General features: G+C 40.6%; 1 protein-coding gene across 15 annotated transcripts in view; it reads right to left on the reverse strand.

Annotated features, from left to right (window-relative positions):
* The window catches only part of DOCK10 (dedicator of cytokinesis 10), a 259,393-nt gene that overhangs the window by 121,585 nt on the left and 111,019 nt on the right, over nucleotides 1–26,789 (reverse strand). For all 15 annotated transcript variants that reach the window (XM_075937571.1, XM_075937578.1, XM_075937573.1 and 12 more), the window contains exons 4-8: nucleotides 17,711–17,793; nucleotides 7,607–7,679; nucleotides 7,179–7,301; nucleotides 6,753–6,887; nucleotides 501–684 (exon numbers count right to left, since the gene is read on the reverse strand). In XM_075937571.1, the coding sequence (XP_075793686.1) occupies nucleotides 501–684; nucleotides 6,753–6,887; nucleotides 7,179–7,301; nucleotides 7,607–7,679; nucleotides 17,711–17,793 (598 nt within the window). The remainder of the gene's footprint in view (nucleotides 1–500; nucleotides 685–6,752; nucleotides 6,888–7,178; nucleotides 7,302–7,606; nucleotides 7,680–17,710; nucleotides 17,794–26,789) is intronic.

Consider the following 26,789-nt stretch of genomic DNA (forward strand, 5'->3'; position numbering starts at 1 on the left):
AGTAAGCCTCCATCAAAATGGAAACTTATAATAGCCTGGATTTTGAATGTCTTCCGTGAGTAAATAATAAAAATAAAAACAGAAAACAAGACTGACTCACCTCTATAGACTTAAATTCCTTAAAACTTTCAGACTAGATCAGGATAATAAGTCACAAAGTATATACACATACTCGTATTAAATGGAAGACTGATAAGCAAGACACAATTTGCACAGAAGTACATATTAAAGGCAGTCAATGACTGCTTTACTGGGAGCTGCCCCACTTAAACTTCACATAAACTCTTTGAAAATTACCTTCAAGAGTTAACTGATACTCTCAGTGAATGTAAAAGCTTTGGAGCCATTCTGTCAAAATCGATAAAGCTGTAGGTACAGAATCCATCAAAGTTGCTGGCAGCTAAAAAATCTGATACCAAAAGCTGAAGCTGCTTTTTTGTTTTTTGGGTTTTTTTTTTTTGTATTCAGCACAAAAGCAACACAAATACATTCACTCTTACCCAGTTTAATATCTGTGAGATCTGTGCTTTTCCTCTCCTGAATGGTCCCTTCTGGATTAATTTGCAGGATTTTGTTGAGAGTGGAAATCCAGTCATCCATGTCCTGCTCATTTTCAGCTGCCAGCACAAAGTATGTCAGGTCATTCATTTTCAGCTCAAAAGCATGTTTCCTAAGTCTGTTATTCTGTAGTATCAAAAAGAGGGGGAAAAAAGAGACAAGAAAAATGAAAACAGGGACTATTTGTAAAAGTCATTGGAAAATAAACACATACAGTGGTGGGGCTTTTATATGGCAAATCACCTTAGAACTAATCCTCAAGGAAATTTAGTGGCATTAAAAAAATGACAAATTTTAGGATATTAATGTTCATGAAACATTGTCTTCACTTACCTGGCAACTGAAGTCCTCTGTTTAGTTACAAAACTCCTATACCAAAGGCAGGGTAGCTTTTCTACATGATTTCTGCCAGTCCTTGTCTACAGTATCTCACACATGAGTTGTAACTTATGTGATAAAGAGTTAAAGCTCTCTGAAGACAAAAGCACTATACACGTGTTAAGCATTATGTTTCAGTGCTGTCTGGAGAGACCACCTCTAGCTGAATTCTTTCATACCCATTCAGTCATCCGACATTCTCTTGAGACTGCTGAAAGGGCACCAATTAGTATAAAATGCAGTTTCTGTGATGTGCCCACTAGGAACTGGACTGGCTCTACCAAACTCATTCTATCAAACAACCCTCACATGGTACGAGTATTCAGTCACTATCAACTTGGGCTGTAAGTGACCCCAAAGTCACTTATAAATCCCTTGTTTCATGCAGTCTCCCATTTCAATGTATTTACAAATGCTACCAACTGAGCAAAGCTGCTGACTAGTTCCAGAGCAACTAATGAAGCTAAAAAAGTGACCAGCCCCCTTATCGCCCCCATCTGCTGTATTGTTGTGTTCCATCGATAGTCCACTAAAACTTTAGAGGCTTGAGTTGGTTCTCCTCACAGACACCAAACATTCTTTTTCTGGTGTTCCTAGTATTTCCCTAACTTCAACACAAATTGAAAATTAGGTTATTTTAAAAACATTTTCACTTTTTTTGGTGATGGGGGGGGGAACATGATCTCTGAAGACCTCTAATTTATCACTCACCTCTCTCAGAACATTGGAAACAAGGTCATTGGATCTTTCTATTTCTGCTCTTTTCATTGACTCACTATTTTCCCTATACTTTTCCATTCTTCTCACACACTAATATGTTAGATTCCTCACACTATATAATCTTAAGGCAATGGAGGCTAACACCCCTCCCTATAGTAGATAGATCACTGTCTGGACAGTACTTCAACCAGTCCTACAGGCCTTGAAAGTAGGAATAAGGGATCCTCCGGAAAAGGGCTTATATTCCGGAGAATCGCGTCTACACTGGCGCTTTTCTCTGGCAAAAACCCCAATCCGGAAAAAAGCGGCAGCCATGTAAATGCAAATGCCTCGGGGGATATTTAAATCCCCCGCGGATTTGCAATTCCGAAGTGTCTCATTAGCATCCCTTTTCTGGAAAGGGATGCCAATGTAGACACAGCCCTCATGAATATGTAATACAATGCTGAGAATAGAAAAGCACTACAGGAAAAATCTAGAACACCGACTTAATTTAATCCAAGCAACATTATTGCGAAAAACTGTATCAAACAAAATATGAATGATTAATCTCTAGAAGGCTACTGATCTACATGCCAACTCCATTGTATTTCTTATAAAGTTCTTTTTTTAAATGTCAATACATAATATCCAAAGACTTTGTCTTCCAAGAACAAGCTTTCACAGAAAGAACACTTTACTTTAATCTCTGCTCAAATAACATGTCTCCTCCTCTGATTCCATGGTTAAAGTGCAAGGAAAATTCCAGTTTAAAAAAACTGCATAAGTGAGGCCAGTTGTTAATCTAATATAGGCAGTAAATTGTATGATTCCTTTTCATTCTTCCTTGTTAAAATAAACATTGATTACAGAACAATAAGCATTAGGTAGCCTTTAAACTAGATTTTCCCCCCAATAGTAATTTTTCCTCCAACTGTTTAAGAAAATGCCAAGATTCTATGGAAAAAATTAAGTATAGTCTCTGCCCATTTTTGTACACATCTCCAGGACAATTTTCATAATTTGAGGCTGAGGCTGGAACAGAAATCAACCAACAAATCTCTCCAGAAGAATGGAGGAACTGACCACTGTGAACAATACATATATGTCTTCATAGAAAGAAGACAGTGGGAAATTCTGATGGGATATTACCCCCTTCCACATTTTGAAATAGCTTCTTGAAAAATGTTAGATGGCTGCTGATCAGCACATTACAGTCATTCTAAGAAAAGAAAAGTGAATGGAAATTTTAACAAAATGTGAGAAACTACCATACATGACTGCAGCTACATCTTTCTTAAATTAAAGTAGAAAAAATCAATTACCAATGTAATTGCAACCAGAGTTAGAAATGTTCTATATCATCATGATGCACTTGCAGTAGATATTGCATCAGGTCAAGTTATGAGAATGATAATTATTTAGTTAATAGCCTAGTGAAATTGAATTAAGTTACACAATTCTCTAATGCCAATACAGTACATTTCTCTCTTCACATTTATCAAAATAGCGAGCCTTAATGTGATACTCTTATGACTTCAGTTTTAACACTCTTCTAGCAAACTTGCTTAAACTCCAAAGATGTCTCATCTCAGGATGGCCCTAGTTCATAATAAAGCATTTATAACCATTTACTGTAGCTGTTGAAACTCACTAATTTGTTTTCAACATTCCAGAAAGATGTCATTAACAAAAATTAAGTCATGGTTTTATCCAGCTGACCTTAAAGTGACATGGAAGAACCCAACAGTTTTCATCATTGTGTTAGTGCTCACTGACCATTTTGAGTCTGAGGTTTTAGTCTTTTTTCAGTTAATAGTCTTAATTAAATCTCATGATTATGTCACGCTAGCTCTCCAGCTCTATATATCATAGTTATTTCCCATGGCATAGAGTAAGTCTTCTCTTGATTGTTTGCTAAGAGAACTCTAAAGTCAATCTTTTAAAATTCACTGTTCTTGAGATTTTTGTTGTTGTAGGTTACCTCTGAAATGGACCTGGAAAAGAGACATGTTCTGGGTTTTGGGTGTGGCCTTAGTCCAAAACCATTTTGGTAGTATGGACACCAGGGGCTGATTCTGAAGTTCTGACTGAGGTATGTCTCTAAGGCACATACACACTCACAGCAAACTGGAACAAAGCTTTCCTTCTCGAGGCTTATGAGAACTTGGCAAATGCATGCCACCAATGGGGCAGCACAAATTCACAAGCACAGATGAAGAACATAAAACATCAGCTAACAAGTCGGTAACTGACAGTAACTAAACAATCCTGAATCCACCCTCTGTCTATACATATCTTCACAAGAAAACATCAGTAAGATTCCTGATATATCTTGATCTTTGAGATAAAAATCCATGCTATAGACAGCATATTGGGCCCCTTGTATTTCTTAAAAAAAGCTTCTATTTTAATCCTTTTAGAAACAGCAGGTGAAAAGCTTTACTTTATTACTGTAATCTATATGAAAGTCACTGGTTTTAGCCTTTGGTATGTTAAAATATCAGTATTCTTTGTAATCTTTCATTTTCCTCTAGCAATTTTCTTGTCCTCCAAGGAATTTTTTGTACTTTCCCACAGATGTATTCAGTGGCTCAGTCTTCAAAGACAAATAGCGAAATCATTTTGCCCACACACCGTTGGTAATAAAAGCAAGCTTTACATGACTGTAAGAACTGCTAAAGAATGCAACAACTGTGGAGATGTGTGATTTGTATGTGCACTGCTGAACACTTACTTGGCATGAGCACTGACAAATTTAGCAATTCAGTATTGTATATTCGATACTCTTGGCCACAGCAGAGATGAACTAGCTTGATCTTGAGTAGCAGTTTTTTTCTCACTCAGAAGGGACATAAAGGTAGTTTGAACCATTATGTATGTGCCCCAAAGGTTCTCATGGAGGAAACTATTCTTTCTTCCTCCTTGCTCATCATATATGTGTCGGTGTTGTGGGGGTTAGGGGTGGATGGGAGATATGGTGATAATGACCGCAATGCCTCAGATGGTACTCTGGTTTGCATCACTATCTCATCATACCTGGATGGTGCAGATGACTGTTTCTGCTCTGTGTCTACTTGACATTTGGGTTTATAGGAGACCCAGCTGACAAACTCAGACTTGACTGGAATAATTTGCCTGCCTTCTGATATTCAGGTAGCAGCACTTGTGTTTGGCCTGGAGCCTAGAGATTTGCAGCCCTACTTAGAGGCTGCAATACATTTAAGGCTTCATGCCTTGTTTTGTTTTATTTATAATTATAGGTGCTTTATATTTCTTTCTGGAATAGGGTGAGTCAGTCTTGATTCCCTCATTAGAACAGAAATCCACTTTGCAACCTATTGCCCAAGCCTTTACACAGATAAAGTGTACAAGGATTCCTATATTCCCAATCAGGGACTATTCTGTTAGGGTACATCTACACTAGCCCCCTAGTTCAAACTAGGGAGGCTAATGAAGGCAACCAAAATTGCAAATGAAGCACGGGATTTAAATATCCCGCGCTTCATTAGCATGTTCCCGGGTGGTCGCCATTTTGGAAACTGACTAGCCCGGAATAACTGCCCACATCTACACACAGCAGTGAAACGGGAGCTCGAAGTAAACCCCTAACTCAAATTAGCTGTTACTCCTCGTGGAATGAGGTTTAACAGCTAATTCGAGTTAAGAGGTTTACTTCGAACTCCCGTTTCACTGCCGCGTGTAGACATGGGCAGTTATTCCGGGCTAGTCAGTTTCCAAAATGTCAACTGCCCGGGAACATGCTAATGAAGCGCGGGATATTTAAATATCTCACGCTTCATTTGCAACTTTGGTCGCACTCATTCGCCTCCCTGGTTTGAACTACGAGGCTAGTGTAGACGTACCCTCAGACCCATATTCCCCTCCATGCCACTGGATTCACACAATGACAGATTTCATTAGGTCGCTACATGTCTGCCCCTATACGGCCAGGTGCGAGGCTGGTACAGAGATCCAGTCTGCACTGCACAGGGAAAATGGGAAGCCACGTGTACTGCTAGTGTAACGAGCACTCATTTGACATCATGGTACATTCCACCCACTTCAAAGGACCTCTATCAAAACAACCCACCCTTCCAACCACAAACAGCTACAGGTGGCCAAACCTCTCAGTGAGTCAGCTGGAGAGGTTTGTTTCAGATGAGCTCCAAACTGAAGCTGTACAAGGCTCTACCCCAACAGCTGAGCTGTCTTGAAATGTATATGCCAAGCTCACATCTCTCTCCATAGCAGCATGATGTGCTAGATCATGGGTAGGCAATAATCAGACTGTGGGTCGGTCCGTGGCAAACAACAAACTGTGGCCAATCTGCGGGTAAATAAAGCATCTAGTGGACCACAGCCAGCTCCAGGCCGCTCAAAACCCACCCTTGACCTAGATCAACCTGAGCAGTCTCTTATCAGAAACTACTACTTGATAAGGAACAGTAGTCAGACTGAAACACAGAAAACAGTAGTTGGTGAAAATGTGGATTTTAAAGATTTTATGTTCAGAAATACAGCCACTATTTTCAATGCTAATCTTTCCAAGATATCTTTCTAAGACTAAGGCAGGTTTTAGAATGCCTGCCCTCTTTAAGATGCTTCATTATCTCAGTATATATCATAATGTTAATCACCAGTCCTTCATCTGCATCTGCATCTGCATAGGCTAAACCTCATGTTCATATGGAATTCACAGCAGTCAATGGGATTCTGCATGTATGTAAATCTCTTCCCACATATATTCTACTGCAGCACCAGAGCTATTTAGTTATTTTATATTAATATGTATCAATGTCTGGTTCTATTGGCTCTATTTCTGTCCTTATATTGGCATAAATAGTAACTCTATGAAACCAATGGAGTTAAAAATGAAAATGACACCAGTATCAGACTTATACACATGTTCTCATATCTGAAGTGCATAATAATTATTTGTTTTGTTCTTTATATTCAAAACCTTAAAGAGAACATGTAATTAATTATATAAAACCAGATCCATCAGAGTTTCTCACAAAAGACAACAGAGTTTACAACCAATTACATAAGACAAGGATCAGACCCATAACATCATTCCAAAGTACTAGAATGAAATGAAATGTAATGTGTCTTACCTGCACAACTCCCGTACAGGAATCCAAAAAAATACACCCCTTTGGTTCCTTTGATATTTTCTCGTCTTTGTAAAAATTCATAATGTATGAGTTATCCGACAACTGCGTCAGCTGGAAGTAGCGCTTTTTGAATGACTACAGTGAAAACAAAATCACAATTGCTGTACTGCAAATTGTTTTCATAGATATTTTATTCAAAGGGTTTAAATAATATACCATTGCTAACTGCATTTCAACTGCGTTACTCTGCAGACAATAGTATCATCCATTTTACTATCATTTAATGCAATATAAAGAAACCTAATTTGAGATGAAAAGAACTACATGACAATTGAATACATCAGCACCCCTGCTGGAGTTGGCGGGAGAGGAAAGTTTGGGGGATTAAAGTGAAAAGAACAAAGAAAAAATAAGATGTTCCCTTACCCGAACAGTAATGCTATTGTTTACAGTGCTATTAAAATTCCCTTTATAAAGCCAGCCAGACTTGAAAACTCCTGTTCCAAATCCTCCACCGCCACCCTTTGAAGATGAGTGGGACGTGGTATCCTGTATAAAATACATCATTAATGTTGTATTGACATGCTTTTGTGAGTTTAAAACCAAAGGGAATGATGCATTTGAATACCTGCTTTCTCTTAAAAAATACAATTTTCACATTCCTTTCAAAACTACTCTTTATTAATTCTCCTGCTTGGCACACAATGACATAAGTGATAAAGCTGTTTCATTACATCCAGAGTTAACTAATATATGAAACATTCCACAGAAGATAACGAGACTCTCTTATCATTACATATTTGATGTTAAATGAATACATAATTCAGTACTGGAGGAAAAATCAATATACTTACTTCATCTTTATCAGCATCTTCATGATCAATTTCAAAGGAATGTGAAGGCAGTTTCTCTGGTCTATATTCCTTTCTAGGTCAGGAAAAATGTTTATTAGTTTTCAGCCTCATAAATGGAAGAGAGTATTATTTTTAATGTGACTGCTATTTTGAAGATGCTAACCTTTCAGGAAACTTTCAGAATTATCTAATACTGGACTGCTGTGAGCTTCTGTAAAACATGCCATTTGAAAGTGCAGCACTTTTTATTCCTATTTGAAATCCCTCTGGTCTTTATAACCGGAAAGAACAGTCAGAAATCCCAAATTATCAAGGATTTTGGATTTCTCTGCCCCCAAAAGAACTTTCCAGATAGAGCTGGTGAAAAGAGGTGATCAATTGCTTCACTACCATTTTTGTGGCAACAATTATTCTTCTTTCATCTGAAAATTTCAGTATTTGATTTTTACACTATCTAATCTCCCATCATTTCCCATCAAACATTGTGACGTCTCCATGTCCAAAGTTACACTGATGTTTCATGTATCTACCTTTACAATGTGGAAGGTGTTCAGACATTCTATTGGTGAGTGCTACAAAATAATTCAGTCCTAAGCAGTCTGGTCCTCGTCAAGCTAATCACTTAAGTATGCACTTAATTCTATGCACACAAATAATCCCACTGACAGCCAAGTCACTCAGCACCTTTCAGTATCAAGCCCTACAGAACAGTCAGCCAGCCACACAATACAATTTGGTGGATGTTTTTAATAGAAAATAAAAGTAATTTGAATGTTTGCTGCCACCAAATAGACAAATTTAAATTGTTTTAAACTTGTTCAAAGTTAAAGGCAAGTTCTTTGGAAACCACTTTGAATATTAAGTGGCAAGCTATTAAACTGATCACATCAGGCCCCATTACTAATATAAAGAAAATATATTTACAGAATCCACACTATTCCTCAGCCATTTAAAAACACAAAATATTAAGAAACTTGAAACAGACTTAAAAAAAAGAAACAACAATAATAAAAATATTAAAGAACCAAAATCAAATAAAAGTTCAGGAATAACATATCCATTAGTTATTTCTTTCCCTAAGGTCCTCATCCCGGGCTAACGTTAGCCCAAGCATATATCCGATATCCCTGGGTCGCATAACGTCAAAGACTTTTTGCAATAATTGCAGTTCATTTTTAAGCATGAAGGAAAATAAAAGGGCATATGTCCTTTCTTGCTTCTTTATCTACTATATATTTGAGAGTTTGTCTGTCTGTGAGTGAACAAATCTATCTGTCCATTTGTTCAAGAACTTCTTCTAAACGCTTCAGAGGGGTAGTCTGTAAGGGTACGTCTACACTTGCTCCCTAGTTAGAACTAGGGATGCAAATGTAGGCGACCGAAATTGCTAATGAAGCGGGGATTTAAATATCCCACACTTCATTAGCATGATCTCGCCAGCATGTTACTCCACTCAACAGCTGTTTCAAAAGTGAAAGTGCGCGCTGGTACGCGTTAGTTCAATCCAAACCCCTTGGTTTGTGTGGAATGGCTGTCTTGTGTGGACAGACTTGTCTTGTGTGGAAAGGCTTATTATAAAAGAAGTGGTAACATCATAATAACCAAGAGAGTGAAAGTGGAGCAACTGAAACAGTCAGAGTGTTCTTTTTCAGACTTTTTAAAACGCTTTGATTTCAGGGGGTTTTTCCACACCTATGTGACTTCATTGACTAAATAACACTTTGAATAAAAGATTCTAAATTAAAGATGAAACACCTGTCAGATAAGAGGCTAGTATTCTGAGCAGACACCCCAGAGAACTCCTGGAGGTTAGCCATTATAATCAGGGAAGACCAGATTCAAGATTCCTAATGTTGCTAGAATAACAATCCCGCTCTAAAAATAAAATAAGCAATAAAGCTTTTCTACTTATACAGCTAGATGCAGGGAGGGGGAAAGCAGAAGTCTATTTTTTTAAATGCTTTTTTAAGAAATAGTCTCAGTACCTTACCAAACAATCCCTCTCTTGCTCACAGGAGTTCTGAGTTTCTATGCTACTCAGTACTGAAAATTTACTTTTAAATGTTCATAGAGAAATATGGATACCCAAAACGACTGAAGAGCTTCCTCAAATGCAAAGGGTTAGCAAGATTCAGACACTTTGGGTACATCTAGACTACAGGCTTTTGTCGACAGAGGCTTTGTCAACAGATACTGTTGACAAAGCTTCTGTCGACAAAGAGCATCTAGACTACGTCCAGTTCTGTCGACAAAGCAAGCCGTTTTGTCGACATGAGAGTGTAGACGCAAAGGACGGTGTAGATGCAATAATGCCTTCTGTCAATAGAACTCTGTCAACAAAAGGCGTTATTCCTCATAGAATGAACTGCCGAGTTCTGTCGACGTTATGTCGACAGAACTCGGCGGTAGTGTAGATGCAGGTATAGTTTTGTCGACAAAAGTCCACTTTTGTCAACAAAACCCTGTAGTCTAGACACACCCTTTGGTTCTAGCTAAAGCATTTTTACTTTAGAATTTGTTGTACTAGTAAGACAGGTTATTTGCTTATTGAACTAAGTAACAGTTACTTGTTTTTTTTTCCTTTGAGAAAGACCTGAGAGACCAATAAGATTCCTGTTCTGTTACATCTTTAGAAACAATTCTTAAACCTCTGCCCAACTCCTACAGTGCCACAGCTGAGTGAGTATGTCTCATTAGGCAAGGGGTGTATGAGCAGTCATGGCCTTGCTTGTCATTCCAGAGCAGGGAGTACAAAGAGCAGTAGTAACTGCTGCCATGTGTGAACTTCCCCCAGCTCTTCAGGAGGCATTATGAATGCTCCTGACTATTCAGGCTAGCCCTCAGTGGTTGCAAGGGCTATGCCAGGCCAGCGCCATCTAATTCAAAGAAGGTGGGGCCCTGCTCCCCTCTGCATCAGCTCAGCATGTGCTGAGCACTTCTAAAGAACTTCTTGAGCTCTCCTAACAACTATAGATCAATGCCTGCTAAGTTAACCAGGAGTCCTCTAGATACTCCCTCAATGGCTAGTCCTGAATGCCCATCTACTCAATGCTGTCTGACTCACACTCCTCACCAAAAGTCACTTGTCCTAGCTTGATGTGAAACCCTTTTTTTGAACACTTCAGGATCAGTAGAAAGAACATCATGGGTCAGGGAGGTGACGTCTTTTCTATCCTGCACCAACTCCACGTACTCCACCTAAATAGCCATATAAAGATACAGAATCTCAAGTAGTTATGACTCAATTACTTAACAGGAAAGTTAGGGGGGTTGCTTAGCAAATGAAGAAGAGAAACCTATTAATGAGTCAAAGCCTGATCTTATTGAATACAATGCCACAACCGAGGCTCAGAGTCAGTAACATTTCCTCTGTGCTCACTAAGAAAGAAGCATAACAGAGCAGAATATACATAGTCGTGCAAAAACAGGTAGTGAGGGAACAGATACCAAAGCAGTGTACTGTTTAGTTGGTGGAAAGGCCTACAGAAAGCCCCAAAAAAGGAACATATCCAGAAGAAAATTAGTGTTTTGTGTAATATCACTTCATGCACAGAAGGCTGAATCAATTCCCCGTGTAGCATACTGAGTTCTGTAGAGCTTCGCCAGGGATGAATTTGGCCTCAAGTGTCTACTTCAAGCAACATATCACCAAACTGTTACCACTTCCCAGTAGAAAGTGCCATTTTCAGAACAGGGAAGTTTTCACCCTGCTGAAAAGTGCTTCCCTATGCAGCTATCAATCTATATGCTGCATTAGTGTGTGACATGACACCAATTCCTCTGAGGGAAGTGAGGACCTCATAAAAGAACCATGGTAGACATAGGGCCATCTCTAGGGAGGTGGGGCACCTGGGACAACCCACCCCTCCATCCCATATCTTGCCCTACCCCAGTTCCACCCCTTGCTCCACTACCACTCTACTCTGTCCCCTAAGCTCAAAACTCCACCCCTACTCCCAAACCCTTGCCTCTGTTCCACCCCACCCCATTTCCTTCTCCCTCTGCTCCACCCCACCTTGCCTCTTCTGGACCTTGCTCCATCCCTGCCCCCACGCTGACCCTTCTCCTGAACTCTCTCCTGGCCTCTTCTCATCCCTGCTCTGCTCCCACCACATCCCCACTGTGCTCCTTCCCCAAAGCCCCAAACTCCTCCTCTCCCAACCAATGCTGTGAATCCTCAAGGTGGGGCAGAGGGGAGCTGGTGGCACTGCCATCGGCCCCCATGCTGCCCAGACCCCACATCCCCTTGAAGCACAGGGCCCCCCAAAGCACAAGGTCTGGGGCAACTGCCCCAAACCATCCAATGGACGGGATAACTCTGTATAGGGGATAACTTTGATTTGAGTGATCCTGAGCTAATTTGGTTTAAACTAAATGGGAGGCTAGACAAAAATAAATCTAGAAGGAGGATCCTTAATTTCAAATGAGATAACTTAAAAAATGTTAGGGAATTAGCGACACAAATGGATTGGATTAAAGAATACAAGGATCTGAAAGTAGAGGAAGCCTGGAATTACTTAAATCAAAGTTACAGAAATGATCTGAAGTGTGCATCCCAAGCTAGGGATGTTAGTGACTAGGGATGTTGAGTCACTACTCAGCTAGTCACTCCCTTCCTCCTCCTCCCCGCACCTTTGCTGCCTCTAATAGAGTCAGCAAGGGGGGAAGAGTAGGAGCCGATGATGGAGTGAGCCGGCTTAAAAGCCGGTTCTCCCCCAGCACCGTCTCTACAGAGGGGCAAGGTAGGAAGAGGCACAGTGGGGAGGGGGACCGGATGCCTGGTTCCCCGCTGCGTCTCTGCTTTTTAAATAGAGTAAGAGCCGGGCAGCTCTTACTCCATTTAAAAGGCAGAGCCATAGTGGGATTAGCTCCCGGAGCGGGGGAGCTAAACCTGCTGTGGCTTTGCAATTTCCCCTTTTATTGACTAATCGAGTAGTTGGTGGAAATTCCATCGACTACTCGATTAGCTGATTAAATGCAATTTAACATCCCTATCCCAAGCAAGGGGGAGAAAAACCCATAGGGAAGTGTTGCAGATCAGCCTGGATGAGCATTTCAAACAGGTAAGTAAGAGAAAGCAGAAATCCTACATAGAAGGGAAAATGGGATGAATCAGTGACGAAAGCAATAATAAGAGAATCTGTAGCCATGCAAATAAGAAAACAAGTGAAAAAGTGAGGAAACACTGAGGAAAAGATGGAGATTAAAGATAAATCTAGGCATGGCCCAACATCTAAACAAATACTTTGCCTCAGTTTTTAATAAAGATAATTAGGGGCTTAGGAGTAGTGGCAGAGCAGGTAATGGACATGAGAAATAGAAATACCAAATCCAAGGTAGAAGCCCAACTCAAACATAAAAGGCTTGGATAATCTTCAGCCAAGAATATTAAAGGAAGTGGCACATTAAATTGCAAACCCAACAGAAAGGATTTTAATTAATCTATAAATTTGTTTGGAGAATTACTGAAATGGTGCTTATTTTTAAGAAAGGGGGGAATCAATTATACTACAGGCCTATTAGTTTGACCTCAATTGTATGCAAGAACTTGGAACAAATCTTGAATGAGAAAGGAGTTAAGGAAATGAAGGTAAATACTAATTGACATAAAATACAGCAAAAGGATTTACAAAAGGTAGATTGCACATGACTGACCTTTTTCTTTGAGAACATAACTGATTTTTTAGACATAAGATCGAATCTGCCTGGAATTCAGTAAAATATTTGCTACAGTTCCACCCTGAAAATCATGTGTTAAAGTGGAGAAGATGCAGAAGATGGGAATTGAAAGGTGGACAAGGAACTGGTTAAAAAGGGAGACTGCAATGATCATAATGAAAGATGAACTGTCAGGCTGGAAGGAAGTTACCAGTGGAGTTCATCGGGGACTAGTCTTAAGACCAATATTATTTAATATATTCATTAATTAATTTAGCACAAAAAGTCAGAATGTGCTAATAAAATCTGCAAATGACACAATGTTGTGAAGTACTGACAATAAAGAGGATTACCAGAATATCATACAAGAAAATCTGGATGATCTTGAAAGGGGGAGTAATAGAAATGGGATGAAATTTAATAGTACAACATCCTGCACTCAGGAACTAACAACAAAAATTGTTGCTATAAGCTAGAGACATATCAGTTGGAAGTGACAGAGCAAGAGAAAGACCTGATTGTATTGGTCAATCACAAGGTGACTTTGTGGCTCCACTGTTACATGTCCCTAAAAAAGGCTAATGCAATCTTCAGGTGTATCAGGCAAGGTATTTCCAGGAGAGACAGGGAAGTGTTAGTACCATTGTATATTCCTGAGGGAATTCTGTGGCAAAAAAATAAAAATTTTGTGAACAAAATTTTAAAATTCTGCAAAATTCGACAAATGTTGTCCATAAATACACATTGAAGCTCCAGGAGAGGCCACTAGCTACGTGGAGGTGGGAGATGCAGCCCACTTGCCACTGTTACAAGTAAGTATCTCCCAATGGCTGGAGATGGGATACTAGGATGGGGAGGGCTCTGAGGCTATGTTTATACTGAAGGCTTCTTGGGCAAGAAGCTTTTTGCGGAAGAGATCTTCTGCAAAAACTTCTTGCTCAAGAGAGCGTCCACACTTCCAAAGCGCATCAAAAAAGCAATGTGCTTTTGCACAAGAGAGCATCCAGACTGCATGGAGGCTTTCTTGAAAGAAAGCTCTGATTGCTCACCACAGAATGGCCACCAGGGCACCTGTGTTTTTTCTTCTTTCCTGTTTTTGCTCCAAAAAAACCCTCTTGCCTGTCCACACACACCTTTTTGCACAAGAACCCTTGCGCAAAAAGGAGTTATTTCTCGAAGAAGGAGGAATACCTACGCCGGAAAAACCCCTCTCTTCTTTCATTTTACTTATGCAAACATATGCTTGAGGTGTGCATGCTCTGAGAGGTTTTGCGCAAAAATGACTGGTTTTGTAAAAAAAAACTCTGTAGTGTAGACCTAGCCTGAATTACTATAGAGAATTTGTTTCTTGGACATCTGGCTCATGAGTCTTGGCGATATGCTCAGGGTCCAAATGGCCTCCAAATCTGCTGTCTGGAAAGAATTTTCCCCATGTGAGACTGGCAGAGACGTTGGGTATTTTGGGGCCTTCCTATCTAGCATATGCCACAATCATGATTTGGAGACTTGAATAATTCAACCAGAAGTTATGGATGTATTACAAGAGTGTATGGACAAATTTCTGTGGCTTGCAGTGAATAGGAGGTCTGACTATATAATTACAATGTTCTCTTCTGGCCTTAAAGTTGAATCTAAGAGAACCGACGGATTCCTCTTTAGACATGATAGTACAAATGCTCAGTGCTATGTGATGAGTGCTCTATGTAAAATGCTCTAAACTATGGCTAATGGACAAGGGCGTCATTTCAGAAGAACCCGGGGGTGGGACAGCAGCTGTTCATACCAGGATGCTGCTTGCTTTTCTTCCCATTCCCCATACTATCAGGGAGCGAAAGCAAAACGCATGGCTTGTGTGCAAGCCTCTCACTCCTGACTGGTGAGGGGAGGAGCAGAGGAGTAATTCACAAAATCTGTGTAGTTTCCCCTCGCTCCCTGATAGTCAGGGGAACAGGAAAAAGAGCAAGCAGCATACTGGTATGCACAGCTGCTGCCCCCCACCCTGCTCTCCTGAAATGGCATCCTTGCTCAGCTTACAGGGAACTCTGCTTGAAGACATTCTTATTTTTAACACAGAGGTGCAGCCTACAATGGTCACAGTATCTGATGCTCTATCTAAGCATCACAATAAAAGGAGGCTATTTGCAACTGGCTTCATTCAAGGCAAATCAGGTTCACTCTCTTGTCCAAATGCCAGTGCAGCTATCAGTTTGGCAATGTTTGGATAGACCTGGTGTAAAGTTTCTTTAGAGATTCAAGAGAATGTACACTGGAAGGTCTCAGTCATACTCTGTTATATAAGCAAAATGTGCAGGTTTTGACAATAACCCATTATGTGGAAACAAGACCCCATAATATCCCAGGTGGATGTGAAAAGTAGAGAACTGCTGACAGCAGTGAAAATGGACTAACACAACCTCCGTGGAAGACAGTGTACATACGGAGTACAAATTACTTTCATGCAAAATACTACAAACTCCATGTCAGAAACAGTTTCAACTTGTTGAATATTTCATAAGAGGGACAGTACTTGTAAACCTGGACTGAAAAATACTGCGTTTTCAATTTCCTCTCCTGCACACACAGACCATCATTTTAAAATATAAGCTGTCCTGCAGAGCAAAAAGTTAGCTAAACACAACAGCATCTAAGAACGGTGTCACTGTTTTTCTTTGCCTCTAGGATTAACACACTCTCTGTCCATAGTAAGATTCATAAACAAGAGAGGAATTGTAGATAGAAAGGAAGGCTTATAGTACATGCTCTGTGTGCAGAGCATCTGAAGAAAACTGTAAACGGAGATCTTAAGACTGCTCCAAGAATAGATTCAGCTTGTACCATCTCTCATCCTTAATCCAATCAGCATCCAGAGAATCAATTCCTGCAGTTGGCTATTCCTTGCTCTTGTTGCAATCCTTTTTACAAAAATGCAGAATCACAATTTTAATGCCTCGAATTCTGAGGAAGATGGAGTTAATGTTCATTTCTGTGTTCTGTAATTTCATTTGCTGCTCACTATTGATCTCTATTTTAAAGCATATGCTTCTTGTTGGGAAAATGTGGTATTAGGAACAACCGCACTTGTACACAGGCCCATACTCAGGGGCGTGTATGTGAAGGGGGGGAACTCATCCCCTCATAATCCGATTCCGGCCGGACTGGGGAAGGCTGGGATGGTGTGTTGCGTGAGCCTCCCTCCCCTATGCTCTTGCTTGCTAGGGGAAGGCTAGGGCTGGTAACCCTCTCTCCCCCAGGAGCAAGCCGGAGGCGGGGCTGGGCCACCATGGCAGGAGCAGGGCAGCCACCGGCCCCTCCCATGGCTCTGGCTGACTGCTGCAGCCGTGGCCCGGCCAGACAGGGGCTGATTTTGCCCCAGCTCTCCCAGGCAGCCAGGAACTTTTTGGAATATAGTTTTTCACTTACAATATTACAGCAAGATACCAGAAGGTAATTTCTATAAAACCTTTATTACTGCATAAACTTTTAGTATGTTATAACTTTTAGTGTGTTATAACAAAATCATTTTACCAATGACTGTTTCTACTCAAATTTTTCATTATGCGCACACACTGCATGACTAATTTGAACTCCTTTGTATTTAAAAAAATTGCAGTCCATATTTACAAAAAAAACACCCCCTCCATAGAAATCTCTGCATATGGGCCTGTATAGTACCTAGAAAATGGCACAAAGACTTTCATTTCTCTTCCTTGAAGCCAAGGAATATCATCATCTACTAACTTCCACAACTTTTACATGCTTTTACTTCACTGACTTCAAGAAAACTGACTCCTGATTTCCATTAGTGTAACTAAGAAGAGACTCATGCCTAATGGCTGCAGAATGCTTTATGGGGATGGTTATAATGAAACCATGACCAAGTCCTACCATACGTTTATTTTGTAACCTACATCCCATGGAAATGTTCATTATTCACACAACAACCAAATGCTGTAAAAGCTGAAGACCTTGAGAAACATGTGCACATACACTCTTGCATTATTCGTCACAGGCCAGATTCTAAATTCATTTATTTTGGTGTAAATCCAGAGTAACTAAACAATCTACTCCAATTTTATATCACCATAACTGACAGGAGAATTAGGCATGGGTAAAACAGTGATCACATTTATTCTTTTGAATAACAATGAAAAGCAGGCTAGTCTGTACCAATCAGTATTTTGCATATACAAATCATAATAAAGAATAGTAATTTAATTGAATATAGATTAAAAGAGTTTAGTAGATATAACTGAAGCTGTTTGCAGAGCCTTGGCCACTGTGATCCTAAATCCTTGCCTCTGCTTTTTTTTTTGTTTGTTAAATGTGGCTCAGTCTGTTTATTACAAAACAACCACATTTAGGAAGGAGGAAAGTGGAAAATTGACGTGACTCAGGGAAACAGAACCGAACTGGAAAAAGAAAATGCAGAACTTGTGAAGTTCTTACTGTGGTAAGTGTCGAAAATCTCCCGAATACTTTTCATATTTGTAGTTCACAACGTGCCACTGAGAATTGTAATATTTACAAGCCTAAAAAGAAAGGAAAAAAATAGATTATTTCAACTTATTCACATTCAGAAAAGGCTACAGGACAACTCCAGCAGTCTTTCTTTCTAGAGACACACATTTTCTCTTGTTTCATTGCTATTCTTAAAGGAAAATCAATTTCACATTTCTTATCGTATTAGAGCACTATTTCCCATTTAAATCAAAGGTGACTTTTTAAAATTGACTCATGTGTGTGGAAGCAACCTAAAGTAGATAACTGACTTCATCTTCCTGGAAGTATTTATTAAATTATTACTATACAACCTTGATAGATTGGTACTTTATGACCCTGACTATCTGCACTTCCATAAATTATAAATCTTCCTTTGTGCCTTACTTCATTACCTATCTTCCACAATAACTAGATTTATCCTACTACTTAACTTAAATTCTCTCTGCTACAGCTTAGGCCCATTATTTTTTGTTCTGCCCTCCAGGACTGATCCTTATCATCTTTATAACATCCTGTAATGTATTTCTGGACAGTTATGTCTCACTTGAGTTGTATTTTTTCACACTGAATTTCCCCAGTTCTCTTAACTTCCCCTCATAATTCTTATTTTTCAAACCTTTTGTCAGTTTTGTGGCTCTCTTCTGAACTCTCTTTAATATGTTCATGTCTCTTTTGAAACGTGGTGCCCAAAGCTGAATGCAAGTTGTACTTGAGGTCTATTCTGTAGAATAGAATTACGGTATCGCTCATTTTTGTAGAAATTATTAATGTGGTAACTATGGCATGATGTCCTTAGCTGAACAATATAACATTGTTGAGGCATATTTAATGTATGATCTATTATCATGTTACTCATTTTAACAAAGATTCAAATTGCCAAGCAAAAAAATATTGGTGGAGAGGAACAAGAAATGTGTATGTTTACAGGTAGCCTATAACCTTGCAACAAGGAGAATGGAGCAGATTATATCATAGATTTCTGGAAACTGTGGTTATAAATCACACTGTGGAAATTAATACCAGTTGAACCTCTGTCATCCAGGATTCTCTGGTCCAGCAGGACCATAGATGTCGCTGGACCAGAGAGCCCCAGCCACAAAGGTCGCCAGCAGCTGGGAGCTCAGCTAGGCAGGCAGCATGGAGGGCTAGCTAGCGGCCAGCCTCTGGAGCAGTGCTGGGCTGGAAGTCCCGCCAGCTGAGAGCATAGCCCCTGCTGGATGGTGTTGCGGAGCTGCCGCCATCCGGGTACACAGAGCCCCTACTGACTGGGGGCATGGATCTGCTGTCGCCTGGGGGCAGGGAAGACCCTGCAGCTGGAGGCATGGAGCCCGTGCAGCTTGGGAGCACAGAGCCGCTGCTGGCTGAAGGCAGGGAGATGCACGGACCAGAGCGGGGCAGCAGCCAGGAGTGGAGCCCCGAAAATGGCTGGGGGCAGCAGACTGGCCGGAGGGGAACCTCAGAAGAGCCAGAGGCTTGACCTTCTCTGGTCTGGCAAACTCCCTCCTTAGGGGCCACTCAAGTCCTGAGGATGCCGGACTAGGAAGGTGCAACCTGTAATTGTATAGGTATGTTAAAAATTACTCCACTATTCTGTCATTATGAGCATGCTAAGTACTTTAGTCAATTCATTAGAGTTAAATGGTATGTTAATGGACTCATGCTACAGGCTCCTTGACCACAAAACTAGTTCCTCTTCTGCAGTTACTAGTGTCTGCAGATAAAATAGCCATGGCATTTATGGTTTTTAATCACAGAAAAAAGATTTCTGCCACTCTATAACTCAGAACCAGATCCCGCTAAGAATCTTTACCGACTAAACTTTCTAATTATGTCTGTTTATCTGGTTATCTTCCTGCTCTCCTTATTCTGATCCGTCTGTCAAGCTCAACAGGATTACTCACATGCATAAAGCTAAACAGTAGTGTTTTCAGGACCAGGCACCTAGAGTTGACCTTTGGGGCTCAGAAAGCCCAGTTCTAATAGTCCTCTCTTTTGGAAGCCGTAAGGAGAACTGGACCTATTTATGGAGGAGATACTGATAGGTTATGACCGCCACAATTATAGGATCCAATATGGATGTGAATGAGTAGTTGAGCAGACAATTAACCGATAAGCCTAGGCTTCTTGACTACTTGACACCAAGGGGGGGTAGGAATTAGGAGCTGGGGCTGGAGCAGCCTCTGTCCAATGCCAGCCAGGGCCACCATGGGCAGAGGCTGCTTTGTGAGAGCCTACCCCACCTCTCCCCCACAGCAGCCTCTGTCCATGGGGAGCTTTGACCTCCCTCTCCCCAGACAGGGGCTGCTGCTGCCTCTGATACAGAGGCAGCAGCACGGGGCGGCAGGCAACCTGTCCATGACGGGAACCAGTTTTAAACTGGCTCCCACCTGGCACCCCACGCTGTTGTTTCTGATAAAGAGGCAGCAGCACAGGGTGGCAGAGGGCTCCCCGGGTATGGGGCCAGAGTGCACTGGCTGCCAGCCCCACTTCCGGCTACTACAGAAAAGTTGAATAACCGCTAAGAATTCATGCAGTTAGTCAACTATTCTATTACCCGCTTTTAACATCCCTAGTATCCAAGTACCCTCCAAGAATTTAAAAAGACAAACACTGGGCTGTCATTTGCATTACAAGACTCTGTGAATGTGGAGGGGTGGCACAGTGGGATTAATACTGGCAGCCGACATAATGAGACTTGGGCCTTGTCCTCTGTGCACACTCCTTCAGGAGCAGCAGCAGTGGTCCTCTTAGGTGGGACACGAGAAAACATGGGGAGAAGAGGAAAGGGAAACTGGCCTACACTCTTAACTGCAGCAACTGACAGTTGGGGGAAAGGACACATATCAGGGCAGGGAGATAAAAGGAAAGGAAACAGTAGAAGATGGAGAGAGATTTCTGAGTGGGACAAGGGAGGAAAATGGATCTCATGGAAAACCGAGGGATGAGAGGAGAGAGAATAGACTAAGAGAGAGATCACAGAGGCTAGAGAACAGAGAACTGAGAATGCCAGGAGTAAAAGCTTGACAAAATGAAATGAGGAGAACATGGACATTAAAAAGACAGGACAGAATAGGTCTGTGAGACTAAACCCCATTCCAAGGAACGTTCCCGCCTGGCCTCTCCACAGCCTGCCCTTGCTCTATGGTGGTATCACACTCTGTGGGAAGGGAGCAGTCAGGATTTGGCCATTAATATGGAAAATGCTGTCAGCCTTCTGGGGTGAGGTCTGATGATCTTCCAAATTGTGGGTGGTTTTTTCAAAATGGCTCAGCCTTGGCCTAATGCTACTCGCACTGAAGTCGATAAAACTTCTTTGAAGATGTGACCACAAATTTAAAAAAAAAAAAAAAACACAAGCCAGGAACAGGATAATTTAAAATTACTTTTTTTCCCAATCTCTTTTTGATGTTACAGTATATAAAACAAAATTACAAGGAAACAGCTACAAATTCATACACTCTCCCCTCCCACATAAACGCTGAATGAAATACATTAACATATATGACCTCCCAATCACTACAGTAATAGGTTCATTCTGAACATATGGGGTGAAATTCTATTCTGATTTATATCCCACTGACTTTAATGGTGCTGCATGAAAATGAGGAACAAAAATATCACCAGATCAGACAGGCAGATAGGATCATAAATTATGGTTTAAAAGATAAACAGATGGACTAATGCAATTATTGACATTAAATGGAAGTGGAGGACACTCAGCACCTTGCAGGATCACTGCCCGTCTTAATGTGGCACATTGATGTAAATAGGGAATTTAACAATGGACTCCAATGACAGCAAAATTGAGGCCTTTCTGCAGATTCATAGGTGGACAGAAACAATCGTGCCTTTGTATTTCTTTTGTGGTTTAAGTTTTAGTTAAGTCAGTCTGGTGGCTATCTGAGATATAGTAAGTGAATATTTACAATATATATACTGTATTACATGAGCCAGTGAAAAAAATCATTCCGTGAATTGGATCAGTATGAGGAGAACATGGACATTAAAAACACAGGACAGAATAGGTCTGTGAGACTAAATTCACACTTCATACACTATCTATTTGACACACAAAAAGAAACTGAATCCTTTAAAGAAAGAGCTGATTTTTCCTGTCCTACTTTCATTACTGATTAGAATACTTAAAAATGCGATCAATTCATGTACAATGGACTCAACACAGGACTTTATTTGTTAACATTATAGGCTCCTTACGATGTGTCTAAAAATAGCTATGAATAATATATAGAGCAGGCCACAATGTTTTAACTTAGTAAAAATAAAGGTTTCTTGTGCTTCTTGAAGAAGAGAGTAACCAAAATCATAAAATGAAGGAACAAGAAGCACATTCAAGAGAAATCAGAGGCAAATACATTTAAAGGAATAGCCTTATCTCTAGCTAGCAAGTTGTGCTTAGGAACTGCAGTCTGTCATACACTTGAGCGGGCTGAACATTTTCCAACCATTTTTTTCACCAAAAAATACTGAAACAGAACTGAAACATCTGTATTGATTGCATCAACATCTTCTATGGGAAATTAATTAACTATGGAGGAAAACGCATTAGATCAGAAGACCGGAGCCCTACTAGGGGATAAGCTTGCGCAAAATTCAGTTGCCCCCCTAGCTCTGATGGGGTATGTCTACACTGCAAAGTTAATTCAAAATAACAGCCGTTGTTTCAAATTAACTTTAATAGCGTCTATACATGCAAACCGCTATTTCGAAATTAATCCAACGCTGCGCGCCTCTTACAGCTGCTATCAGGCGCCCCTCATCGATTGGCACCCTGAGCAGCTGCCTGGCTCGCCCATGCCTCCGTCTGGCCTGGGGGTAAGTGGAAGGACGTGAGGGAGGAATGGGGCATGAGCCCCCGATGGGGAGGACCGGAGTGGCTCTGAGGGCTCCTTGGGGTGGGCGCTCTTCCTAAGGGCCTCCTGGATCCTGACAGCCCCCCGATGAACCAGCAAGTGCAGCCGGGCTGATAGCAGCGACCCCATGAGACGCACCGGCATGCCCAGGGGCAGCTCTGGCTCCATGTGGCCGAGTGCTGTGGTTTCCCGAGTGCAGGCACTCAGGGCACTCCAAGTCAGGACTGCTTTGCTGTCCCTCATCGAGGTAGACAAGCAAGTGGGGAAACCTGAGAACTGTCTGTCTGGGGTGAGGGTAGGCCCCTTTAAGCACGGAGCTCAGTTAGCCTCAGGCAGCAGCCCCACACACTAAGTCCTAACCTGATGCCCTGATGACATTGGTTCTGGCCAGCCTTAACTTCGGTTCAGGGTCCACTCAGTGTGGACACACTATTTCACAATAGCAAAACACTATTTCGAAATAGGTTTTGTGTGTAGATGTGTTAATTCGAATTAGCTTAATTCGAATTAACTATTTCAAATTAAGTTAACTCGAATTAATGCTGTAGTGTAGATGTACCAATGGAGAGTCATTACCAAGGGATGGATAGCCCTAGTAGGGTGCAAAGAAGATTAGTTATGGGACAGGTAAGGCTTGGCACTCATTTGCATCAGTTCTTTTCTTCTATCCACCCATTGTCATACCTGCAGGTTTTGATGATTTTTTTCCCTTTGCTTTCCCATCCACTGGCCAAACTTTCCCTGAAAAAACTCAGCACCTTCAGCTTCTCAGTGTTTGTTTTTGTGGGGACAGTGTGATGGCTGCCACACTGAAAGGGGCACTTCATAGGGCAGCCATGTTATAGGTTTGCTCTGCAATGCAAATTACTATTTTGAAAAAAAAAAGAAAAAGAAAATGAAATAAGAGAAGCAGAACTGAATAGAGTACCTGGAAACCCCTTGAAAATGGCCAGTTCCCCTTTCTTCACAGTTTACATTCTCATTAAGATCTCTGCAAGCTTGAAGAAGTCACTTATCTAATCATTTTATGCTACTACTACTACTACTAATATGGAATTATATAGAAGTGTGCATAAAACGGTTATGTCACTTCATCCACCACTTGAAATCTAGTGCCTCTGAGGTGAAAAGCAGCAGCTATTAAACAGTGAAGGGCAACACTACAGAAAGAGTTTTAAAACAGGAAGCAAAAAACATCATAAATAAGTGAAACCACACAGGGATATTGGAAGGCAAAATTTACTAGAATTACCAATTCTGGAATTTAGCCAGCACCTTGAATTAATCCCCCTAAGTCATATGAAAAGCATGAGACTACTTCTATTGGCCACAAGCTTTTGGGAGGACCTTTGTTTTACAACTTTTGAACCTGTTCCAATTTCATACACCTCATATAATAAAATTTAGTGATTGAGAATCCTAGATTTTACCAGCCCTAAAGATTAAAATATGCAATTAATTCACTGTTTACTTCTCCAGGTAACGTAAATGCAGGTTCTGTCTAAGACAGCCTGCATGCACTTGTACCTCACTCCTTTAAAGCACTGAAGACATATAGCTTTTGAAAGTCTTCAGCATGGCTAATAAAGACTTTGGTTTATTTTAGATGGTGTCTCTGACCAACTTAAGTTTCTATTTTAATGTAACTTTGAAATGTAAAAGAATGAAAGTATGTGAAGTGTGTATAAAAAAAACTTAAGTAACTGACTGCACCTACCAAGAATGCCTTTCAATAATTAGGAAGAGAGTAGTTGTAAACTGCAACTTCTTTAGAGTTAAGCTTAATACAGCTTTTGGTTTAATAACCAACATTTACAAGTCTTAGGGTATGAGTACACTGCATGGCTATTTCGGGATACTGGAGGTATCCCCTGTCAACATATGCCACCTGTTATTTTGAAATATTTTTCAAAATAATGGGTGTGCTATTTCGCTATCCCAGTAAACTTCGTTTCACAAGAGACAAGGGATGGCTCAAAATAGCACATTATTTTAAAATCTGATGCTGTGTAGACATGCCAAATTTCAAAATAAGCTATTTTGAAATAGATTCGAGATACGATACGCAATTTGCATAGTGCAAGTATCTTATTTCAAGTTTAGGGCGCTATGTAGACGCACCCTTCAAGAGATATGGTACAGTAGCGTGAATACAGAACCCCTCTAGGGTGAATGACTTGGGAACTAAAGAATAACTGATTACAGTAGACTTCCGATAATCCAGAACCTATGGGACCTAGATGGTGCTGGATTATCAAATATGCTGGACTATCAGGAGGTACTATAAGATGCTTATATATATACTGTATACATTATATACTGTATATAAAGTGTTCTTAACCCTTTTTATTATACATCAGGGCTACGTCTACATTGGCATCCCTTTCCGGAAAAGGGAGGCTAATGTGACGAGTCGGAATTGCAAATCCGCGGGGGATTTAAATATCCCCCGCGGCATTTGCATTTACATGGCTGCCGCTTTTTTCCGGCTTGGGGATAAGCAGGAGAAAAGCGCCAGTCTAGACGCGATTCTCCGGAAAATAGGAATAAGATTCTCTTTGAAAGTAGGAATAAGAAATCCTCCGGAAAAGGGCTTATTTTCCAGAGAATCGCGTCTAGACTGGCGCTTTTCTCCGGCTTATCCCCAAGCCGGAAAAAAGCGGCTGCCATGTAAATGCAAATGCCGCAGGGGATATTTAAATCCCCCACGGATTTGCAATTCCGAAGTGTCTAATCTGCATCCCTTTTCCAGAAAAGGGGTACAGTGTAGATACAGCCAAGGTATACTGTAATATTTTAGTTTTTTTAAGCCCTTTTTACCCTTTTTGCTCAGTTCAGCTGCTGCCGCTGTTAACTCGTGACTCATTTTTTGCTGAAGCTCACTCACTCACTAGGCTTTTGCCATTGTGATGCCGGACTATCAGGAGTGCCGGACTATTGGATGCTGGACTATTGGTGTTTTACTGTATTACTTGTTGTTGGTGTTTTTAGGAAGCCTAAACTAAAAAGGAATATACATTAAAGAATCTTACTATAGTGGGTACGTTGAAACAAACCACATATCTCTACTAAATTAAATATCAATATTAAAGATATAATAATTATTATTACTTCACTTTGATATATTGCCTTTCATCTGAAAGGATCCCCAAGTACTTTAAAGAGGATTTTTATGAATTGTAAGGATAAAATTTAGCCATTTCTAAGGTGGAAGAAGAAAGCTATTCTGACCCAACAACTCTACAAAACACGTTTGCCCTGTATCACACAGAAATAGTTACGTCTGTGTGGAGTGTAAAATGTTGCCATTCTGAAATGGAAGCCTTCTGCACATTCACTGAAGTGTAATGGTACGTCTACACAGCGGTGCTATTTTGGCATAACGTCCGTTATCCCGAAAAGCATTCTGGCCATCTTAAAAGCAAGAAATACATTCAAAATAAAGGGTTTGTTATTTTGCCATCCTGTAAACCTTGCTGCACAAGGATTAAGGGACTCGTTGGAATAGTACTCTATTTCTAAATTAGTGCCAAATTTTGAAATAGGCTATCTTGAAATAAGCTACACAATTTGCCTAACTCAAATTGCATATCTCATTTCGAGCTATGTGCTACTGTATGGACATACCCTAAAAGACTCACAGGGTGCATAACAAAAGAGAATTGAACCCTTTAGGTTTGTTTTTGGAGAAGAAGTAGCACTTGTACTCTGGTGATATTGTTAAACTTTGGTTTGTTTACTCAAAAATCTTGTATTCAAATACATTGGTTAGATTTTGCAGCTGTCACATGCAAGGTGTTAACAGATGCTGTATCCCTTTAATACCTGGTTTCCAGTTCCTTATTAATCTTGTTTGTCACAGTCTGTAAAGGAACAACTGGACAACAAACTGCACTGGGAAGAAGCTACGGGCAACTCTTAATGGTAAAGATGCGGTGAAATGCTAGCAGGAGCTGCAGGTATTCTGGCTAAACCAAAGCCCATAGAAGATGTTTTTCTATTGATTTGGGTCAGGCCCATAGAGTAGAAGGAAAGCAGCACACTTCTCTGGAAATGTTGGGGAAGTACAGAGTAGAACAGCCATCACTACATGCATTTAAAAGGTGCAACATGTGCTCCTTCCACTTTGGTAAGACCTGGATGCAGCCAGAGCC

The sequence above is a fragment of the Pelodiscus sinensis genome, chromosome 10 (genome assembly GCF_049634645.1).
Source record: "Pelodiscus sinensis isolate JC-2024 chromosome 10, ASM4963464v1, whole genome shotgun sequence".
Classification (NCBI taxonomy): Eukaryota; Metazoa; Chordata; order Testudines; family Trionychidae; genus Pelodiscus; species Pelodiscus sinensis.